The 22,740-nt window shown below is 44.5% G+C and overlaps 1 protein-coding gene across 1 annotated transcript in view; it reads right to left on the bottom strand.

Moving 5' to 3' along the window:
- The window catches only part of ANKRD28 (ankyrin repeat domain 28), a gene marked incomplete at its 3' end in the record, with an annotated part of 90,743 nt that extends 80,616 nt beyond the window's left edge, over positions 1 to 10,127 (bottom strand). Inside the window, exon 1 of the mRNA XM_081164403.1 lies at positions 9,964 to 10,127. Coding sequence (XP_081020529.1) covers positions 9,964 to 9,990 — 27 coding nt within the window. The 5' untranslated portion in view covers positions 9,991 to 10,127. The remainder of the gene's footprint in view (positions 1 to 9,963) is intronic.
- Positions 10,128 to 22,740: the final 12,613 nt, after the last annotated feature.

The following is a 22,740-nucleotide window of genomic DNA, read 5'->3' as shown; positions in this document are numbered from 1 at the left end:
GATCAGGCCATTGCATACACCACCCATGGCATACAGAACCTAGCAGTACAAGGGGGTGTACTACTGCAAAAAGGAAATCCTAAAGCAAGTGAGGAAGGCATGGGACAAAGCATATATAGCCCTGTCTGGGGAATTCTGCCAATTTTGAGTTCTACTTACTGTAACCTTCTAAACCAGAGGTCAGCAACCTAAGGCCCATGGACCGGAAGCGGCCCATGAGGATTTCTTAACCGGTCCATGAGCTGCCCCCGAACTGAGCCGCCCGCTCGGCAAGTCCCCATGCGCTGCGCTAAACCAGCACAGCGACTCTCTTCTGTGGCTCCAAAAATTGCTTCTGTGCATGCCCAGATGCCGGAAATTGCTTCTGCGCAGGCGCAAATTTTGGCATCTGGGCATGCTCAGAAGCGATTTCCAGCGCCACGGACATGCGCAGATGCAATTTCCAGTGTCGCACTGTGCCAGTCCAGCCCACGGAGGATCTCTGCAGGAGTGATCCGGCCTATGCCCGGTAAGCCTTGTCGAACCCTGTTCTAAACCTAAGTGCTGGTGATAATCTGGAGATGTGGAATATGAGGATGAATACTCATTTCTCACACAGCATTGACAGAAGCCTAACTTTTGTGGGACGATGGGTGGAAAATATTTGATCTTCAAGGCAGCTACATTACTGAAGCTTAATTCTTGAGGGCAAAGCAAGACAATTCTGTTTATATACACACATTCTGCTTGTATTCATGCTATACAGTGGTACCTCAGGTTACATACACTTCAGGTTACAGACTCCGCTAACCCAGAAATAGTGCTTCAGGTTAAGAACTTTGCTTCAGGATGAGAACAGAAATCGTGCTCCGGCAGCGCGGTGGCCCCATTAGCTAAAGTGGTGCTTCAGGTTAAGAACAGTTTCAGATTAAGTACGGACCTCCAGAACGAATTAAGTACTTAACCTGAGGTACCACTGTAAATGTTTTAAGAAGCAAGAAGTCTTTTTAGTGTTTATTTGAAGAAAAATGTCTAATTGGTTGGAAGCAGGTGAAACTGATATTTCTGTTGCAAAATTCTGGGTGTAGCTCCTGAGCAAGGAATTTAGTCTTGCAACACATTTATGTTTGACACCCCTGCTGCAGACTGAATGTGGGAAGGGAAAGAGAACTTCTCATAACAATGGAGCATGAAACCACCCAAAACAGAAATTCTCAGCCCCCTGAATTCTAGAGTTTATGCATTAACTGCTTCCATGCTTTCAAAGATCAACAAAAAACAACTCCCAGTCCATACAAATGTACAGTGTAAACAGTATATAGAAAGCACAACTAAAGTTTACATTTAAACTTATAGTTTAATTAAATTAAAGTTTGTAGCAAGTCCATCAGCTACATTTCAGGAAAGCAAACACTGGTCCCATTTCCTCCCACTCTACTTCTGCAGCAAACAGGACAGGATTCTAACTTACCCTGCAAAGAATCATGGCAGACTACTGCCAACATATAAACCCCTGCCACGGAATGCATAGTTAAAATTATAAGGATGCATGTATCAGTCTAACCACCTTTTACACCAAGAGCACAAGAGGTAGAATACTGGTAATAGGAAAGATAAGGAAAGGGCCCTTGACGACAGAGCATTTTGCATAAGCTCAGCCTCCGAATATAACAACATATTGCTCACTTTGCTTTTTGACACCAACTGAAAATGTACCTATTCATCCAGGCTTTTATAGGATAACAGAACTCAATTAATCCTTCAGCAATTAAGTACTCTGTAATATATCTTTTCAGAGGTTATACTGACTTGCTTAAAAGCTTAGAGGTTTTTATAATTTGTAACTCCCTCTAAGATCAGTGATGAAGTGCAAGCTAGAAATTTACTATACAGGCATGCCCCCATTTGCATGGGAGTTGCATTCTGGATCATTGTATGCATTAGTGGAGCACATGTAAACCTACCATAAGCCCACCCCGCGCCCACCCCATTCCAACCCTATTCCGGGGCCCAAAACTCCCCATTCCATCAGTAGCGCACCAATTGAACGCATACAAAATGGTCGCCACCTGTATAAGTATAGAACCCTTATAGGCAGTGCTATTTTTCTGGAAAAAGAGGTGCTGGAACTCACCATGAATGCCTCCCTTGTTCTCTTATAATAGCAATGGTGCCAGAGAGGTGTTGGAACTGAGTTCTGGTGAGTTCCAGCTGGAAAAAAAGCCCTGCTTATAGATAAATACACTTTCCCAGGGCCCCAAGACACAAACACCCAAAATGACTTTCTTATTCTGCTCTGGGGATGCACAGGTTCAAATGAAGACTGCTATAAATGCATGCATCATCAGCATCATCATCACATCTCATTATCAACTTTCTATTAAAAATAGCACTGGCTAGTCAAACCTTCCTCCTTCCATAGGAAGTAGGGGGCCTCTCTCATATACATGTTCAGTATGAATTAAGCAGAAAGGCTGACCCTGACTGGCAGGCACTTCACTTTTAACCATTAATAGTGTTGCACAGAAAAGGAGGTGGGGCTCATGCCTAGGTGGGGACATTCGGATCAGCTGATTATTAATGAACACCTAGCTCACCACTCCAACTTTTCACCTACAGGACCACAAACTGGGCACACAGAGCAGAAACAAAAAGTGCAAGCAGCACTGCCTTGCAATTCCTTGAGTTGAGTGACCATTTTCTCAACCCTCCGTCCTTCTCCTAACAGAAGAAGAGTGCGGAGAGTATGGCTGAGGAGAACCAAGCTGGAACCACTTTCTCTCAGTTGCTCATTACCACCTATGGAGCTGGCTAAGATCCAAGATGTAACTGAACGACTGCAAGGAATCATAAAACCCACTGACAAATACCCCTTCCTCTTGGTTCACGTGGGAACCAATGACATTGCAAGCAATAGCCTCCAGAAGATCAAAAGAGACTACGAGGCTCTGGGCAGGAAATTGAAGCAATTAAATGCACAAATTGTCATCTCATCTGTCCTCCCAGTTGAACGACGTGGCCCAGGGAGAGAGGGAAAAATAGTGGAAGTGAACAGCTGGCTTCGCAAATGGTGTAAACAGGAACGGTTTGGATTCTTAGATCACGGACTGCAGTTTCTTGAAGATGGACTTCTGGCAAGCGATGGGCTGCACCTCACAATGGTTGGGAGGAATGTTTTTGCCAAAAATCTCAGAAACCTCATCAGGAGGGCTTTAAACTGACTAATGTGGGGAGGGGGGGAGACAGTGCTCCTGAAGGTAGGAGTCTATCAATTGATGAAGATGATCATCCAAATGTCATAGACCAAATGGAGCAAACAGCACGCAGACCTAGTGGTGGGAGGAAAAAATCCTTAAATAAGAGACACGGGGGAATGATTAATTGACTTCAATGTCTGTGCACTAATGCGCAAAGCATGGGAAATAAACAAGATGAGCTTGAGCTCTTGGTACAGCAAACTAAATATGACATAATAGGCATCACTGAAACCTGGTGGGATAACTCCCATGATTGGAATGTAATAATGGAGGGATACAATCTATTTCAGAGAAACAGACCAGACAAGAAAGAAGGAGGAGTGGCGTTATATGTCAGGGATGTGTATACCTCTGAAGAGATCCAAGATTTAGAACCTCAAAGCCAAAGTGAGAGCATTTGGGTCAAAATTAAGGGAGAGGAGAATAACAGAGACCTCATTGTGGGAGTTTACTATAGATCCCCAAACCAAACGGAGGACATAGATGATGCCTTCCTGGAACAGATGGCCAAGCATGCAAAAGGAAGGGAGATAGTAGTAATGGGGGACTTCAATTACCCGGATATTTGTTGGATGTCAAACTCAGCCAAGAGCATAAGGTCAAACAGATTCCTCACTGGCCTTGCAGACAACTTCATTGTCCAGAAAGTGGGAGAAGCAACAAGAGGAACAGCCATTTTAGATCTGGTCCTAACCAATGTTGATGACCTGGTTAGTGGGGTAGAAGTGGAAGGATCATTAGGCGCGAGTGATCATGCTCTTCTGAAGTTTACTATACAGCGGAAAGGAGCAGCCAAGCATACTAGGACTCAATTTCTTGACTTTAAGAAAGCCGACTTCATAAAACTTAGGGAAGTGCTGGGTGAGATCCCATGGACAGTAATACTAAAAGGAAAGGGAGTTCATGATGGCTGGGAGTTTGTTAAGAGGGAGATAGTAAAAGCACAACTTCAGGCAATACCAATGAGACGGAAACATGGAAGGTGCCTAAAGAAGCCAGGGTGGCTAACTAAAGAACTTTTAACTGAGTTAAGATTAAAAAAGGATGTGTACAAAAAATGGAAAAGGGGGGAAACCACCAAAGAGGAATTCAAACAAATAGCCAGCATATGTAGACACAAAGTCAGAAAAGCTAAAGCACAGAATGAACTCAGGCTTGCTAGAGAGGTTAAAAGCAACAAAAAAGGCTTTTATGGGTATGTTCGTAGCAAAAGGGAGAACAAAGAAACAGTGGGGTCACTCAGAGGAGAAGATGGTGAAATGCAAACAGGGGACACAGAAAGGGCTGAACTCCTCAATGCCTTCTTTGCCTCAGTCTTCTCCGATAAAGAAAACAATGCCCGACCTGAAGAATTTGGAGCAAATGATTCAGCAGAGGAAACACAGCCCAGAATAACTAAGGAGATAGTACAAGAATACTTGGCTAGTTTAGATGTATTCAAGTCTCCAGGGCCAGATGAACTGCATCCAAGAGTATTAAAAGAACTGGCAGATGTGATCTCAGAACCACTGGCAGTCATCTTTGAGAATTCCTGGAGAACAGGTGAAGTCCCGGCAGACTGGAGGAGGGCAAATGTTGTCCCTATTTTCAAAAAGGGGAAAAGAGAGGACCCAAATAATTATCGCCCAGTCAGTCTGACATCAATACCAGGGAAGATTCTGGAGCAGATCATTAAGCAAACAGTCTGTGAGCACCTAGAAAGGAATGCTGTGATCACCAATAGTCAGCATGGATTTCTGAAAAATAAGTCATGTCAGACTAACCTGATCTCGTTTTTTGACAGAATTACAAGCCTGGTAGATGAAGGGAATGCAGTGGATGTAGCCTACCTTGATTTCAGCAAGGCATTTGACAAGGTGCCCCATGATATTCTTGTAAAGAAGCTGGTAAAATGTGGTCTTGACTATGCTACCACTCAGTGGATTTGTAACTGGCTGACTGACCGAACCCAAAGGGTGCTCATCAATGGTTCCTCTTCATCCTGGAGAAGAGTGACTAGTGGGGTGCCACAGGGTTCTGTCTTGAGCCCGGTCTTATTCAACATCTTTATCAACAACTTGGATGATGGACTCAAGGGCATCCTGATCAAATTTGCAGATGACACCAAACTGGGAGGGGTGGCTAACACCCCAGAGGACAGGATCACACTTCAAAACGACCTTGACAGATTAGAGAACTGGGCCAAAACAAACAAGATTAACTTTAACACGGAGAAATGTAAAGTATTGCACTTGGGCAAAAAAAATGAGAGGCACAAATACAAGATGGGTGACACCTGGCTTGAGAGCAGTACATGTGAAAAGGATCTAGGAGTCTTGGTTGACCACAAACTTGACATGAGCCAACAGTGTGACACGGCAGCTAAAAAAGCCAATGTAATTCTGGGCTGCATCAATAGGAGTATAGCATCTAAATCAAGGGAAGTAATAGTGCCACTGTATTCTGCTCTGGTCAGACCTCACCTGGAGTACTGTGTCCAGTTCTGGGCACCACAGTTCAAGAAGGACGCTGACAGACTGGAACGTGTCCAGAGGAGGGCAACCAAAATGGTCAAAGGCCTGGAAACGATGCCTTATGAGGAACGGCTAAGGGAGCTGGGCATGTTTAGCCTGGAGAAGAGGAGGTTAAGGGGTGATATGATAGCCATGTTCAAATATATAAAAGGATGTCATATAGAGGAGGGAGAAAGGTTGTTTTCTGCTGCTCCAGAGAAGCGGACACGGAGCAATGGATCCAAACTACAAGAAAGAAGATTCCACCTAAACATTAGGAAGAACTTCCTGACAGTAAGAGCTGTTCGACAGTGGAATTTGCTGCCAAGGAGTGTGGTGGAGTCTCCTACTTTGGAGGTCTTTAAGCAGAGGCTTGACAACCATATGTCAGGAGTGCTCTGATGGTGTTTCCTGCTTGGCAGGGGGTTGGACTCAATGGCCCTTGTGGTCTCTTCCAACTCTATGATTCTATGTATTACAGTCCCTGTGTCTTTTTAGGCTCTTTTGAGGCAGCTCTTCAACAAGATTTCCAGTGCACTGCAGACCAGCAACAATGGATAGTATGCATCCAACCATTCCTCTGTACAGTTGCCACATTCATTTCCTCACAAGGCTCCTGCACCTTTACAAATATTTTTTTATTTCTTTTTTGCATCATGGTATTGTTGAATAGTGGGCAGTTTACAAATTATTTAAATAAATAATTCGGCTGTATTCAACTGCAGTGGTACCTCAGGTTAAGAACGTACTTTGTTCCAGAGGTCCGTTCTTAACCTGAAGCACCACTTTAGCTAATGGGGCCTCCCGCTGCCGCCACACCGCCGCTGCGCAATTTCTGTAATCATCCTGAAGCAAAGTTCTTAACCCGAGGTACTATTTCTGGGTTAGCGGAGTCTGTAACCTGAAGCGTCTGTAACCCGAGGTACCACTGTAAATACTTGTTCTAGCTGGTTCCAGTGAAACGGGTCCCACTAGTGCAACAGGGCCACCCCAAATCAGTTCTAAGGGGTCAGGAGATACCCCAAAACAGCATGCAGGGAGAGAAGGAAGATAATTCCATCAGGGAGCAGAAACGCTTTTGCAGACAGAGCTACTTTTTTGCTACTTTCAATTAAACCCATTGTACACCTACACTATATCATCAAATTGTTAACAAGTTCCAATACCCATTTCATACCAGGAATTTTGCAGTTCCAATCACCAAGTACCTTAACAGCACTTCAGGTGGTTTCTTCCATCCTACTGTTTAATGTTTGGCTTTTTGTGAAATGAACAAGTTGAGGAAGTACAATACTATGTATTTGTCCTTGCTATCCCCAACCAATGCAGAGCTGGAACTCATGACTCCAGTTTTGCCAAAGGCATTCAGATTAGAATGGTAGAGAAGACACATCAAAAATTGCAAGGATTAGCAGTTACACGAGAGGTGGAAGGCATGGCTAGTTTGTGGGCTAAGATGCTGAACCAGAAAGTCACATGCCCCCGCACCTTTCTTTTGAAGGACGGGGTGAGCACAGAACGTAGTCTGGAAGGCAGCTGGAGTCCCAAGCAAATAGGCACTCCTTTTAGTGGGCTGGCAAAGTGAGGTTTGTGCATGCTGCCTTCTCCTGTCCTAGTGGTAGAGGCAGGGCGGGTTCCAGCGCAGCATCAGATTTAGTCCGAGTTGCTTCCTGTGGAGGGGAATGAAGGCTCCTATATAACAAGAGGAAGTGCCAGAGGTGGCTCACCAGCTGGAAAAGTTATGGGAGGAGTGTCTGGAAGGTAGCTAATGAGAGACACAGATCAAACTCCCCGAGCTCCTCCCACTCCTCAGGGTTTGACTACCTGCGCCATTGAACCTCCAAAGCTCGCATTACAGTATTCAATATATGAAGTTATTAGCCTAAAATCTATACTGACCTCATGTATAATTTGATATATTTTCTATCCCCCCCCCACCCAAATGGGACTAATTCTTCCACTACCACTACATTGGCACATTAACATGAAAATAGATTTAGGTTTCTAAATCCATAAATATATGTGTAAGATTTTAGCTAATAAGAACATAGTGAAGGAATGAGTAGACATAAATAGTGTGCAATGGAGCTTTTCCATATTTTATGTACTTCTCGTGCCTATGAGTAAGGATGTGTATTGCACAACAGTGGGGGAGGGAAAAATTGTAAACAGCAAGTCAAAAACCTACCATTAAGCAGATCTTGGAATATTCTAAGCAATTGTTCATCAGCAGAATAGTGTTAGAAAGAGCCCTAGTATACTGCAAACATGTATTTTAGAGATTAAAAGGCAATATAGCAATCAGGCCAGAAGGCTGTAACAACTTTGAATAAGCAAGCCAACATTCAACAAGTCAAGGCTAGAAAAGGAGGTGGTGAGATACGCAGTAAAAGCATGGCTGTGATAAATGAAAATCTTTGCTATGTAGCAAATCTATCTAGATAAGAGTCTACAATCTAACAAGAAAAAACCCAAGCCAATGTTTGCCACTAGCAAAGAACTTCTGAGGAAAAAACTTTACAAAAGGTACATTAATGGGAGGCAGAGAGACAAGCACTTAAACACTGCAAAATTTGGATATTTCTGACCTTCATACATCAGCTAAGGAAATGAATATAGAATTATATTGTTCTGCAAATGGAAACTATAGAAACAGATATGGCTGTTGTGGTAGAAGTGAGTGTGGTGATTAATGCTGGCTTAGCAACAGGGAAGACTGGGTTCAGATCTCTGCTCATCCACAAACGTCAACACAAAACAGCCAAGGCTGTGTACACACAGTATACCTTTAAAGTACACTCCTACCCTCAAAGAATTCTGGGCACTGTAGTTTACGCCTCAGAATTCCCACCAGCCCTTAAACTACAGTGCTGAAAATTCTTTGAGGGAAAGCATGTGTTTTAAAGGTATAGTGTGTAGACAGCACAAGTCACTAAATTTTAGCCAGCCAGATCTCTCTCAGGGGGTTGCGACGAAAACAAAATGAAACGGGCCTTTGTAAGCCACATGAAATCAAGGCCTTTGAGTGATGGGCCACAAATGTAATTTTAAAATGGACTAGGATATGAGAGAGTTAAGGGCATGAGTGCTAGAGAGAAGGATGAGTATCATTTTAAATAGATCAGGCTGGAAGGCACGGCAGTATGTTATTTGAGCCCCTTAGATGCATGTAAAACACTGAGTGATATCAGACTGTCCATGTTAAATTAAATGGTTCTTTCTGGCGGGGTCCTCTGATATCGGACACTGGGATGGAAGAAACCCTTTTTTATGTCAGAAATAGAACAAGCTCCCATTAGCAGCATTCCCGGAGACCCCTAGTTGGCCCCCACGGAAACGCGGGGGGGGGGGAGAGATACTTCTAGGCGGACCTTTGCTCTGAGACCCACCATGGCTCTTCCTAGTGCTCCCAGCAGTTTCAGCCACGGCCATGTAGGGCAAAGGGGTACCACTTTGTCCAATCTGCGCAGCCGCCTGCAGAGGAGTACATAAAGGTGCAAGCACAGAAGGCCGAAATGCATATATAGATATAGAGGTGTGTGTGTGTGTGTGTGTGTGTGTGTGTGTGTGTGTGTGTTGTCTGCTTGCACCTTTATACACCGTGTGTGTGTGTGTGCAGGGAGCTGGCGAGCAGAGCCGTACGGCATAATAAAGGGGGCGTGCGTGCATGTGCCTGGACGGGGGGGGGGGGGCTCTCAGCAGACGAGTATACCGGGAAAGGAGAGGAGAAATGTGGCGGTGGAGAGGAAAAACGACTCGCTGCCACCTGTTAGGCCTGAGCCACAGAGTAAACCTGGGAAAGGAGGAGGAGGAGCCAGGAGATACCAGGAGGTAAAGGGGAAAGGGGGTGGGGAGGAGTGAGCAGCAGCAGCAGCAACAACACCACTCCCCCCGCCGTTTCCTAGCAGGCGGGCGCGCACACTGCCGCCACACACGCGCGCACGGGGGGGAGGAGAGGGGAGGGGGGAAGCAACGCCCTCCGGCCCGTATTCCCTCAGCCACACACGCACCCTGTCAGCACCACGCCGGAAGCCTTTGAGAGAGAGAGAGGGCCACGGCGGGGCCACGCCATCCCCACCCACCCACCTCCGTCCGCCCCTAATGCCGCCATAGTGCCTCTCCCGCCCCCCAGCCTGTCACCCTCACCAAAGAGGGGGACTCGCCCCCTCAGAAAACGTTAAGGCTGAGGGCGGCGAAGGGAAGGTCGCCGCCGCCGCCGCGCTTGAGGCACCCACCTGCTCGCGTAGTTTGAGGAAAACCATGGCGAGGCCGCCACCGCTACTACTACCCCGCCTCCTCACGGGCCACCGCTGCTATTCCTCGCCGCCGCCAACGACTCCTTCCCTCGGCAGCCCCGCCTCCTCAGCGCCTGGGCCGCTCAGCCTGTGCTCGGCAGGCCACGCCCACGGACACGCCCCCGCCTCCTGGCGCGGCGACGGCGGCTGCCTCTGCTGCGGATGGGGCCGGGCGGGGGCGAGAGCGTGATGTACCTCTTCGCCCCGCCCCCTCTCCTCTTCCACTCCTGTCCGCTAAAACACACACAGAATCTCTCTCTCTTTCAATCTTGCCCTTTCACTAAAGGGTATAATGTGGCACGGAGAGAGAGTCGATTTGATCCGCCCCTCCCCTTTCTTCTCCCTAACGCCCTCCCGATGAGGGTCGCGACGCCTGTCACTCACCACCAATAGGCGTAGGTGATTGGGCGCGGGGCGCGGCGCGGCGAGCGCCGAGGCTGATTGGAAGGCAGGTTGGCGTGTGCGGGTAGGAGTGCGCGTGTGATTGGCAGGAATGAAGGTGAGGGAGAGAGGAGGGTCGGCACAGAGAAAGAGAGAGACAGAGTGCGCGCGCTGGGCGCGAAAGATGTGCCAGTGGCTCATGGGAGAAGGAGGGCTGGGGAGATGAGATTAGTGAGGGCAAGGTGGAGGTGTGTCGCCCTTTCCTGGGCTTCACCGTGGAATCCTTTTTAATGTATTATTGCCTGCAGCCTCCCTATCCAGGTTTAGGCAGAGTCCGATTCATACCTCTGCAGCTGATTCGTTATAGTTAGTGCATGGTTTCCCAGCTGGAAATCGATAGGTCTCAGTTCAGGTTTTAAAAGAACGACTCATGGAAATTCAATCAAAATTCACTATGGCTCCCAAGAGAACGTATTTTTAGCAACTGCACAAGATGATAGGAGTTCCCCTGTGGCTGATGGCAGCTACTGCTTCCACACGGGATGAAAAGGCTTAGCCGAAATAGGTTATTAAAGTTGCAAGTGGCCAGGCTGCCCCATGAGAGCTGAGATCATCATGTGAGAATTGTGATCATGTTAATTTGGGGGGTAGGTTGTATAGGTTGGAAATGGCTGGGTGGATGTTTTCATAATTCTAATTCTTTGAAGGTGGTTTCTTCATCCTGAGATAACTGGATTGTAATAGCCACCCAAGTTTGGATGTGTTTATGTATATATGTGAAATAAATAAACTTGGCAGCAACAATGCTGTAAGCACCTTGGAAAAACATGGGGTGACTGTCTGGATTTACAGAGTTTATTTTCCATAAACTCATTTGAACACACGAGAAATTGTAGTACTGTATGTAAATAGACTGAGAGCACCTGCTGACTGTCAGTATTTTGCAGAAGGCCTTCAAGTGCATGCCTGGAAATGTAGGTTTGCATAATCAAAATTGTATTAAAGTGCTCTGTTGCCCTACTATAAGAAACTCACTTTTGTGGAAATAAGCTTTCTGTAGTTAGGAAGGTAAAGGTAAAGGGACCCCTGACAGTTAAGTCCAGTCACAAACGACTCTGGTTGCGGCACTCATCTCGCTTTACAGGCCAAGGGAGCCGGCGTTTGTCCGCTCCGAAGACAGTATTTCCGGGTCATGTGGCCAGCATGACTAAGCCGCTTCTGGCGCAATGGAACACCAACACCAGAGCAGCGCATGGAAACACTGTTTACCTTCCCACTGGAGCAGTACCTATTAATCTACTTGCACTTTCTGGCATGCTTTTGAACTGCTAGGTTGTGGGGATCTGAACCACCGACCTTTTGATCGGCAAGCCCAAAGCTCAGTGGTTTAGACCACAGCGCCACTTACGTCCCTATGTAGTTAGGGAAGTGACAAGAAAACGCATAGAATTGTAGGCTGAGCAAATTATTAACAGGCAGACATTTAAACACTTCAGAAGCAAATCAGGGTGAATGCTTATTCCATAATCTTCCTGTAAAGAAATCAGAATTAAAATGCATGTCATCATATGGATACAGTGAGGGCTCTAGTGTTTGATCTGAGATCCTTCTATAGCTCCCCCTGCTATCTGTGATAGTGGTTAAATGGTGCCCCAATTATGGAATATTCTTCTTAATGATATTCATCTAGTGCATATGTTGGTGTTTTGTATTGTAAAACAGCATTGGCATTTATTTGAAGGATAACATATAAATACATATAATAAGAAGGAAAGAAGGAAAATAATCTGTTGGTAGTGCATCTGCTGTCACGAATGAAATGCTGCTTGCCTTGACCTCTGTTCTATTTGTATATCTGTAAACGGGCAAATATTTCAAAACACTAACTAACTCTCCAGTGCTGTCCTCCAAAAGAAACCAGAATTAAAGTACTGCTGTCCCTGGAATCTGTCGCCATTCAGAGAATCCTGAGTGGGAAGCAATGTATGTTGTCACGTTCAAAGGCAATTAGTCTAAAATGAATAACTGGAAAAACCAGGAATAGGTAAAGTTGAATGTAGTTCTGTTCTGCAGTTTTGGTTGGCAGCAGGAGAAGGAAGACTGGTGGGAGAAGGTAGATCAAGATATATCGTACTAGGTTTCTGGGTGATCTGCAGAATAGTGGCACAGTCTGGGCAAGCAAAACTGCAAGTTAAAAAAAACTCATTATTCACCTGTAAAACGTGAAGAATGACATTTTTTTAAAAAATTGCTCAGTGATATGTATTTGAAATAAGGAAATCTTAAATATAATGAAACATTCAAACACGCTGTAGTCTTTAAGGTAAAGGACCCCTAGACAGTTAAGTCCAGTCAAAGGTGACAATGGGGTTGCGACGCCCATCTTGCTTCAGGCCAAGGTAGCCAGCATTTGTCCACAGACAGCTTTCCGAGTCATGTGGCCAGCATGACTAAACCGCTTCTGGTGCAATGGGACACCGTGACGGAATCCAGAGCACACGGAAAGGCCGTTTACCTTCCTGTCGCAGCGATACCTATTTCTCTACTTGCACTGGTGTGCTTTCGAACTGCTAGGTTGGCAGGAGCTGGGACAGAGCAACGGGAGCTCACCCTGTTGCGCAGATTCAAACCGCTGACCACCTGATCGGCAAGCCCAAGAGGCTCAGTAGTTTAGACCACAGCGCCACTCGCGTCCCCATCCCAGTAGTGTATGGTACTTCCAGTTCCCCCCCTCAATTCAGTTGTTAAACTAAGTTGGCTATCCTTGATAATTTCAAATTATTTAAGGGTGCCAAGGTGGCATATCATCCAAACTATTGTTCTACAGTACAAAATAAAATGTATTTTAAAAACAACAACAGTGGCTAGTTAATTCTTCCTGATTAATTAAAAACTGAAGTTCTGAATCCTGTTCGAGGAATCAGCCTTTAAAGAGTTGGAGGCTCTTTTACAGGCAAAAAAATATCCGAAGTCTAGTTCTAGCTTTACTTGTCTGTGTTTGCTGGATTTTGAGAGTACACAAAGGCAGTAAGATAATACCTTTAATTGCTCTTACCACCATAGGTTAGTCTGCAGGTATCACCTTACCTTCTTTGTTTCTGGCCTTCTCCGGGATCAACACATTCAATAAAGCTCTGTATCAAATTCTTTATTTTGGGCACTTAAAGGATATAACCACATTCACTCTTCATTTATTTCTGATTCACCATGCTAATACAAGCAAGAGCAGCTACCATGGACTGCTCAGCAGGAGGCTCTTATTGTTTTGATCAAGGACAAGGATACATTTCAACACTGTGCAGCTGAACTCTGGTCCAGAATAAATAGTAGAGTCTCACAAGGCACTCGGATCCAACACAAAATATTTCTCAGTGTAGACAAGGACCACAAGCCACATCCTGTAAACATTTTACTGAAAGCCCCTTCAGAATTTGCCCTCCGCATGTTCCAAACGTGTGGAGGAGGAATGGGGAGTGCTGACCCCTGCCCTGGACAAAAGTTCTCAAGGAGGGACTTTGCTGCATTTGGCTGAGTGGCCATTAGCTCCTCTGTGTCACTGCATACTTTCTCCCTACAGACCTACTGCCAAACAGAGGGGTCTGGGATGAGACACCAGGAGAAGCAGGGACATTGGGACTGGGGACAACAAATGTGTTCCTTCAGTGGAGGGCAGTTTGTGGAGTCAGGTAGTAAATGCAGCTTTAGCATAGGTGGAGGTACAGCTTAACACTCCCAACAAATCCACTGCCCCACATCTCATATCCAGAGAGGCAGGCCCCCCTGCCGCTTTTAGTTTACATCCACCAAAGCCTAGCCCTCTCTTTGCCTTTGCCTTTGTGTCTCACTCAAAAACTGCAGTCTGCCCTTTGCTCCCTTTCCTGTGACATATTACATCATTCACATTACGCCATTCTTCAGTGGGACATGGGGGCAAGGTCTGTTTTTTTCCTTATTGAGAAGACTTAAGGAAAATAGAGCTTTTAAGAGCAATTGTATAATCATCATCTCACATGGAGGCACATCACAGGCATATCCTGGGCTATTAATCCATGGATTTCCCGTCCAAAATTGCATCAGGCAGATTTGCTAGGACTTATTATTTCTGGCTCTATTAACCCTCTCCTATCCAAATTTGTAATCGTACAACAATTACATGCTTAAAATTAATATCCAGGTCCCCATTTCCTTTAATAGATACTGGGTCAGTGGTTTTCAACCAGTGTGCCGTGGCACCCTGAGGTGCCTCAAATGATGGTCAGGGGTACCATGGGCAATGCTGGCCTCTGTCCCTCTTTTCTTCCCTCTCTCCTCTGATGCCCTCTTCCTCCCAAATGCTTACACAGCTGTTTGCTACCACAGCCCTGGCTACAAGCTATCCAAGCGAATGGTGCCTCTGGAGCTGGCCAGGGGGTGCTTCCCAAGCCCCTGTGGGGCAAAGTGAGGAGGCATCTCTCTTTGGGGCGGGCAGCTCAGAGTCCAGGGGCGGCTGCTGCAGATGCCTGGAGGATTCCTAAGGAGAGGGGAAAAGGCTGAGGGAACACTTCACAAGGGAGGGTGTTCAAAAAAGGGTGAGGGGCTGCCAGCTCTGCAGGCAAGGGGCTGGGCTCCTGAGCCCCACAGGGGTGCCACAGAAATAATGTAGTTGGTCAAGGGAGCTGTGGACTCAAAAATGTTGAAAGCCTCTACTGGGTTATAATGAAACACAGTTAAGACAATGTTCCAGCTGACTGTCATTTGGCCATATAAAAAGGTAAAGGGACCCCTGACCATTAGGTCCAGTCGTGGCCGACTCAATCTTGGAAAAGCCTAGCACAAGTAAATGAAGCAGTCACCATCCTTGTCCAGAGCCTTGGTGAACTGCTTGATTAAGCCGAGCTTGACGTGCAGCGGTGGGAAGAGTATTCTGTCTCTGTCCACCAGAGGGTCGTTGATGACGTTCCTTTCTTTGCAAGGCACCAATTCCTCCCGCACAGGCCAGTCCTTCTTCGTGTAATGCTGAGCACGGTCCCTACTATCCCACATGCACAGAAAACATGGGTACTTGGTGAAGTCAGACTGTTGTCCCAACAAAAAGTTCACCATCTTCAGGTCAACACAAATAAACCACTTATGCTGATCATAACCAATTTTCTCCAGCACATACTTCACCGCTTCATAGTTCTCCTTCAGTGTAGTCGAGTGAGCCAGGGGTAGAGAGGCAAACTGATTGCCGTTGTGTAGCAGAACACATTTCAGTGATCGCTTGCTGCTGTCAATGAACAGTCTCCAATCTTTGGGTTCGTACTGTGGCACTCCAAGCTTGAGCAGAAGCTGCGCAATATCTGCACAGTACACCAAGTCCTTCTCTTCCAAGAAAAAACGGAGGTACTCTTGATGCCTGTTGCGCAAGAAGCTGATGCAAGCACTGTCAGAGAGGAGGTTTTTTCCTTCAATCTGGATGCCAACAGTTCGGCAGAGTCCTTTGACAAGCTGAGGTCGCAAATTAGATCATTCAACTCCTTTTGGGAAAATGGATGTGGAGCATCATCTTCAAGAACCACTTCTTCTTCTTCATGTCCTTCAACACTGGAGGCATCTTCGTCACTAATGTCAGGAAGTTCTCTGAAGATAGGCACTGGAATTTCATCAAATGAGCTACAGGACGACGTGCTGATTGAAGATCAGGATACTTCGTGGGGCGGCTGCCCCATTAACTTAGTTTTGATTCCCCAACTTTATGCTTTGCTGGACCAATTTATGGAAGATTTCGAGGTTTTATGACTTCAAACTGATCCCTTTTCGACATAATCACCCAGAACTATCGGACCTGAATACTTCTTGTCATTAAAACAATCATTTCCAATCAAAACAATTATTTGACAAGGCATTTTACCCCCACCAACTTCTTCTAAAATGCTCCGCACAAGCGTACATGTGAACAAAAACGTAAAAAAAGACATGTGGCCATAGCTCAAAAACTTGACCTGATTGAGCAAAACCAATGTGATTTTTGGATTCAGCGCATCAGATTCATCCTAAATCAGCTGAAAAAATGCAGACAACAAATTTGTTGTTGACCAGTGTAATTCATTATCATGATGCCCAGGTCAGTCTTGAAAGCTGCAGAAGGCTGTTCACATGGACTTCAGTGCTTAAGCTTATGTGCTGGCTGTCACATGGGGCACATGCATCATTCCACACGCATTACTCCATAGGCAGATGAGTTCTGCTGCCAAAAACTCAGCAAACTGCTGTGCTCCTGGTAGAACAGATCCACAAAATTTTGCGAAAGGCTAGACATTCTTTTGGCAGATATCGTTAATCAATGTGTGCTACAACCGAAAAAATTGATTATATATACTACAATTGACCGGGGGACAGGGGACAGGATGGGACAACGACACAACTTTTGAGACTGAACCCAAAATGTCTGCACATCAGTTTGTATTTATTTATGTAAACAACATGGTTTTCTAGGCTTGTTATGAATTAATAGTACCCGTTTAGGGAAGCTTTTAATGTTTGATGTATTACAGTATTTTAATATTTTTTTGGAAGCCGCCCAGAGTGGCTGGGGAAGCCCAGCCAGATGGGTGGGGTATAAATAAATTATTATTATTATTATTATTATTATTATTATTATTATTATTATTATACCTTTTATTTAGCACTAGCTGTTGAAATGTGGCTGCCCTTCAGGAAAGTCCAGAAATTTCACTTGGTCTGGAATGCAGCTGCCAGAGTTTTTGTATTTTTTTCTGGGACTCTTCACTCATATCTGTTGATATCAAGCCAGATCTTGATATGAACCAGATTTCACTGGTTGCCAGTTTATTTCTGGGATAAATTAAACTTGCTGGCTTTGACCTTGAAAGCATTAAACTGGGACCAGATAATCATAGGAACTACCTCTCCCTAGACAAACCTGTCCAGGAACTGTGTGCCACATCGAAGGTCTGCCTCTCAGATAGATGTGCATTGGTGGTGGCACCAAGATAGTGGTGGCACCAAGATTGTGGAATGGCCATCAAAGGCTGATATTCCTGGCCCCTTCTTTTTTCTGCTTCAAGGCAGGGTATAAAAACAATTTTGCTTCAGTGGGCATCTTTTAGTTCCTTCTCTTTGGCTGCAGTCCTAAACACACATACTAAGGTGTGAGATTAATGAATATGTCGGTTTCGGTTCATCTCGCTTTCTCATTTTCTAACCTTAAAGTCGGTAATCCAGATTTGGGCAGCAATTTGCAATTTTTGTTTTGTTTTTAAATCTTCATGAAAATTCATCAGTATGTCAGTGAATAAATTAACAGCGTTTAGTGCAAATTCCTCCCCATATGCATATATTTATATGCAGTTTTGAGGGATTGACACATTTTTGCAAGCAATTTTTCTTAATGTAATGCATTTTTCTATGTTATTTTCACTAATATATGCAATATATTTCCCCTAATATAAACACTGTTTGGTAGGAGAATTGCATCTCAAAATTCAGAGAAGTGTAAACAGCAAAGTATAGTTGTGCTTGGGCTCACGTTGTGGTCTGAGACGTATGAATTAGATATTTTCCCATGAAATGCCAACAAAATCAAATTTCTTTCCCATCCCTTCAAGGAATAAGCATCACTGGACACAGCAGAACTTATGGTATTTCTGAATAAGAACACATAGGACTTCATTTTTAAATCAGCTGCTTTAATTGTCTGTTGTTTTATTTGATTACTGTATATTGTAAATATTTGTGAAACACTTTTAGTATATCTTGATTCCCGAAAGTTCAGAGAAATAAATAATAAATATAAGGCTCTCAAAGCAATTCAGATTTTTTCCCCTCTTTCCGCGACAAATTGGTTTAACAGCACAATCCTGTGTACACAACTTAGCTGGGAGTAAATTGCTTTGAACACTCTGCAACTTATTACTGTGTGTGTTCATACACAGAACGGCTCTGTAAATATAGTAATGCTGTTCTTATACTATGGATGACAATTGCCCATTGTTCAAAACGCGTGAATATAGGAAATATTATTTATATAGCATTTATATTTTTCACCCACGTTGTTTCTGCAAAGGTTTAGCAGCCTATATGAGAACGGTTTGATTCCTCTTTCGAGTTACAGAGAGAAACCATGTTTGCATAATAAGACTATATTTAAAATTGGACTCTTAAAAATATATATATATAATGACTTATTCATCAGTAAAGCACTGTAATTGCATTGTCAGAGATGTGTTTTTTTGCAGGGAAGGCATTCTAACTTTGTAACAATTTGTGGGGGGGGGGGTGTCCCTCAAATGATATCCTTTTCTGCAAAGTGACAGTGGTTTCCAGCGCAGCGATTGCTTTCTCAGGCTCCACCAATTTGCTTTTGACACTCATAGCTTCCAATTATAATGGGGTCTGTACCATAACATCTTCCAATTACATTGGGTCTCTAGACCATAATAGCATTTTTATTTTTATTTTTGGTCAAATCTGTCAGCTTTTCATATGCCTTTATCAGAGCAGCACCTTTTCACTAAATTTGTGTCACTTCTTGTCTTAATCAAACCAAGGTCCATCATTTTTGTATATGGGAATTAGTGTTCTCTTCCCAAAACAAAGCTCTGTGGGCTATAAAGACTTAAGTTCTTTTCTGCCAGGTGAGATGCTGAAAGGTGTGCAAAACCTGTGAAATTCAATGCGGGAGTCAAAGCCTGAGCTTCCAAGTGGAGATGGTCATTAGGCTTGTATGCATTACAAGAGACATTCAGTCTAGCCTTTGGTGGTCACACTCTTTTTCCTAATGATGTTTCCTAATATACTGGGGCATTTCTTTTGCCCACCTCTGTCCGCTTTCCTAACTCCCAACCACAAAATCTACACATTAACTAAGTTGTAGAATCCAAAATACAAACAGCATATTTTTTTGTTGTGCTTTGAAACTACCTGAATAACAAAGTCAGTAAATATAACTGAAGCGAAAGGATGACGGAGCTTTTCTTTTTAGAAAAACCTCCAGCCACAAATAATTTCAGCCATATGGGAATGTTAGCGATACATTTTCTGGAAAGGGGGTGGTCTTATGGCTACAGATATATATATATATATATATTTGCTTTCGTAGATTTTCACGGGTACAGGAATGTAGGTTTTGGTGTCTTCGGGTGTCTTCCCGTGTAAGAGTTGGGGTGTCTAGGCGACGTTTCGACGAGGTCTCACTCGTCATCTTCAGGCTGGTGCTTTCGGCTTCTTGTTACTAGAACAGAGCTAGTATATATATATATATATATATATATATGCATATATATATATATGCAGGTTTTGGTGTCTTCGGGTGTCTTCCCGTGTAAGAGTTGGGGTGTCTAGGCGACGTTTCGACGAGGTCTCACTCGTCATCTTCAGGCTGGTGCTTTCGGCTTCTTGTTACTGGAACAGAGCAGGATCTCAGTGTTTGAGTTCCTATAAATACTGTTGAGGGGGTGTGGTGTATAGCCTCCAACGTTCTGGGCAGAGAGGAAGTTTCCAGGTTAGTGTGCCTTTTCTTCTTTTGTTTATTAATTACTTGAGGGATATCTTGAGTGATTTCTTGAGTGATATTCTGAGTACCACTTAGGAGGGTCATTAGGTGTGGATTAGTTGCTAAAGCTTTCGTGTCTTGACCTCTTGAGCTTGTGAAGAGTTTTTTCTGAGAAGATGGCTGTACTGCACTTAGTTGTGCTCTGGCTTGGCTTCGTGTATAGGGGCGAGCTGTGGTTTTGTGCCCTGTGCCAGCCAGATCTGTGTAGGGATTGCAGGGGGGTGCAGCATCCGGAGGTGCCACTATGGTTTGGCTACTGGATGGTGTCTGTAATTTATCTGTGGAGAGGGTCTGGGTTTGGGTCTGGTGTGGTTGATTGGAGATGGCGTTCTGTGTGCCTCTGGTTCTGGTGTCGGTTTTTGTGGGGAGGGCTAATTTCCAGATGTCTGGCAGGCGGGACGTGTCGTCACGCTTGTTCATGTTGTGAGGGTGTTTCTCTATCTCGATGGCTTCCATGATTATATATGGCTGATTGCTGCATAATATATAACCTCTTGACGTCTCATCAATAATTAATAATGGCATGAAATAAGTCTCCTGATAGCTGGAAGCGCTCTCTAGGTTTTGACAAGCAATATATCCATCAGTACTGACGCCCTTTCAAGTGAGTAGACAGGCGAAGAAATACTAAAAAGCAGTCAGAGAGGAAGGGGTGATGAGTTGAACATTTCTCGCCGGGGTTAGATGGAAACTGGGGTGCAGGCTTGTGGACATGGGGACATGTGCTGAATCAGACAATTAAACCATCCATTTAGGTGCTTTCTGGGGTATACAATATGGTGTTCATCGGCACACATGTGCCTGCACAGGTTTTCCCTGGTGTCCACAGGACCTCCTTCCCACATTGAAGAAGCACTTTATTGTAGCCAGCAGAGTAAGTAGGTTGTAGTAGGTTGTGTTGTGGTTCTGTCCGGCTTCGGGGAATCGGATCCCTCCCCCGGTGGCAGCAAAGAAGCAGATATAAAAATAGAAGAGTTCTTACCTATTAGTTTATTCAATAATCACAGCGAGAGACCAAGGAATGCTGTCTCTCTCTAGAAATGATGTTGCTCCAAGAAAACCCCAACCCCTCCCCTTCAGCTCTCTTATCATATGTCAGCGCTGGGCCGGCTGATCTGCGTTTTCTGTCTCCAAGCTTTCTGTTTGGCTTCTCTCAGTGCCCGCCTAGTTCTGGAAGAAGGGGGCTCAGGAATGCTCTTCAAAGCCACTGAGTCTGTCAGCTGTCTCTTCTCTGGTGTTTCTTCTTCCTGCTGTTCCTCTTCCAATATTTCTCCCCTCTGCAAACCACTGTTCTAAACCTATACAGTTGTACCTCGGTTCTCAAACGCCCCAGAACTCGTACGTTTTGGCTCCCGAATGATTGAAAACCGGAAGTGAGTGTTCCGGTTTTCAAGCGTTCTTTTGGAAGCCAAATGTCCGATGGGGCTTCCACGACTTTTGATTGGCTGCAGGAGCTTTGGAAGTCGTGCTTTGGAAGTCGAACGTTTCGGAAGTTGAACAGACGGTCGATCTCTGTAATTCTGATGCAAAGTTCGGCAATTTGATGTTTGTACTGTAGTAGAGTGCAGTTTGCTTCCACTATTCTCTGTAGTTCTGTAAAATAAATAATTACAGTGAGGCTGCTGTGCTCTCCCATCCAAATAAACTAAGCCCTGTAACAATAACCCCAGAATTTCTTAGTGCACAGAAGTTGCTAGCACATAACAATACAATAGCACCAAGAAGAGATATTTAGACTACAATCCCATACCTGCTTCTGCATAGACACATATAGTGTTGCACTGTTAACAAAACCGTGCCATTTTTTCTTGATAGAAACTGTTAAATATGTTTATGCATGCACAGAGTTACACTGCTGTACGTCTTCTCAGATAAATACGATCGTAAGAGCTAAAGAGCCTCTGGCAAAAGATGGGCATCTCTTATATATGTACATCTATGATGAATATTATTTGTCAAGCAGGTGCCATTGTGTGGATTTTCAGAGAAGATAAAAGCACTGCCATGACGGGGGGGGGGGATTAATGGCAGCACAGGCAAGCAGACAAACCATTTTTACTTATCTTTGCGTTTCCCCCCCTGACAAACCTGTTCCTGTTTCCACAATGATCTCTCTTTGTTCATGCTAAGAGATTAAACAGTACGCCAAACAGAAACAAGAAGGGAGGATCAGATCAAAATCTCTGTATCCTCCTCATTTACAATTAGCTGTAAAAATGTTTTGTTACATTTCCTTCTTTACTGTACGTAGCTGTCTGAGAAAAAACGCCTAAGATGTCTGATAAGTTGCCTAGATGTCAGACAACTTAACATTCTTGATTTAAATTCTAATCATCTTTTGAGCAGATACAACACCTAAAAAGCGATCTCTCTCAAAGGGCATAGAATATCTATTTGACCGTGGAGTCAGATACATATCTACACGGAAGTAAGCCTTGTTGAGCTCAATAGGATACACCACCAGGTAAATGTGACTTGGGTTGCAGCCTAAAACACTGTGGGGTGTATTTAATGAAGACGTCCGGTGTGCGCAAGGAGTTTCTCTACCCCTCCTCCAGCTTTGAATGGTTGGGGAAACCCCTACAACAGATATGGAGGTGTGTGAGGTGTGTGGAGAGATAAGTGGGAGAAGTCCTGTTGTACATGTGGAACTCCTTGCACTAATGCAGGTGTGGGGAAAATAATAATAATAATAATAATAATAATAATAATAATAATAATAATAATAATAATAATAATAGTACTACAGTGGTACCTTTGGTTGCAAATGGGATCCATTCCAGAGGCCCGTTCACAACGTG

Source organism: Podarcis bocagei, assembly GCF_964188305.1.
Source record: "Podarcis bocagei genome assembly, chromosome: 12".
Classification (NCBI taxonomy): domain Eukaryota; kingdom Metazoa; phylum Chordata; class Lepidosauria; order Squamata; family Lacertidae; genus Podarcis; species Podarcis bocagei.
The sequence above is the reverse complement of the archived record's forward strand: the minus strand, read 5'-3'. Positions and strand labels throughout refer to the sequence as shown.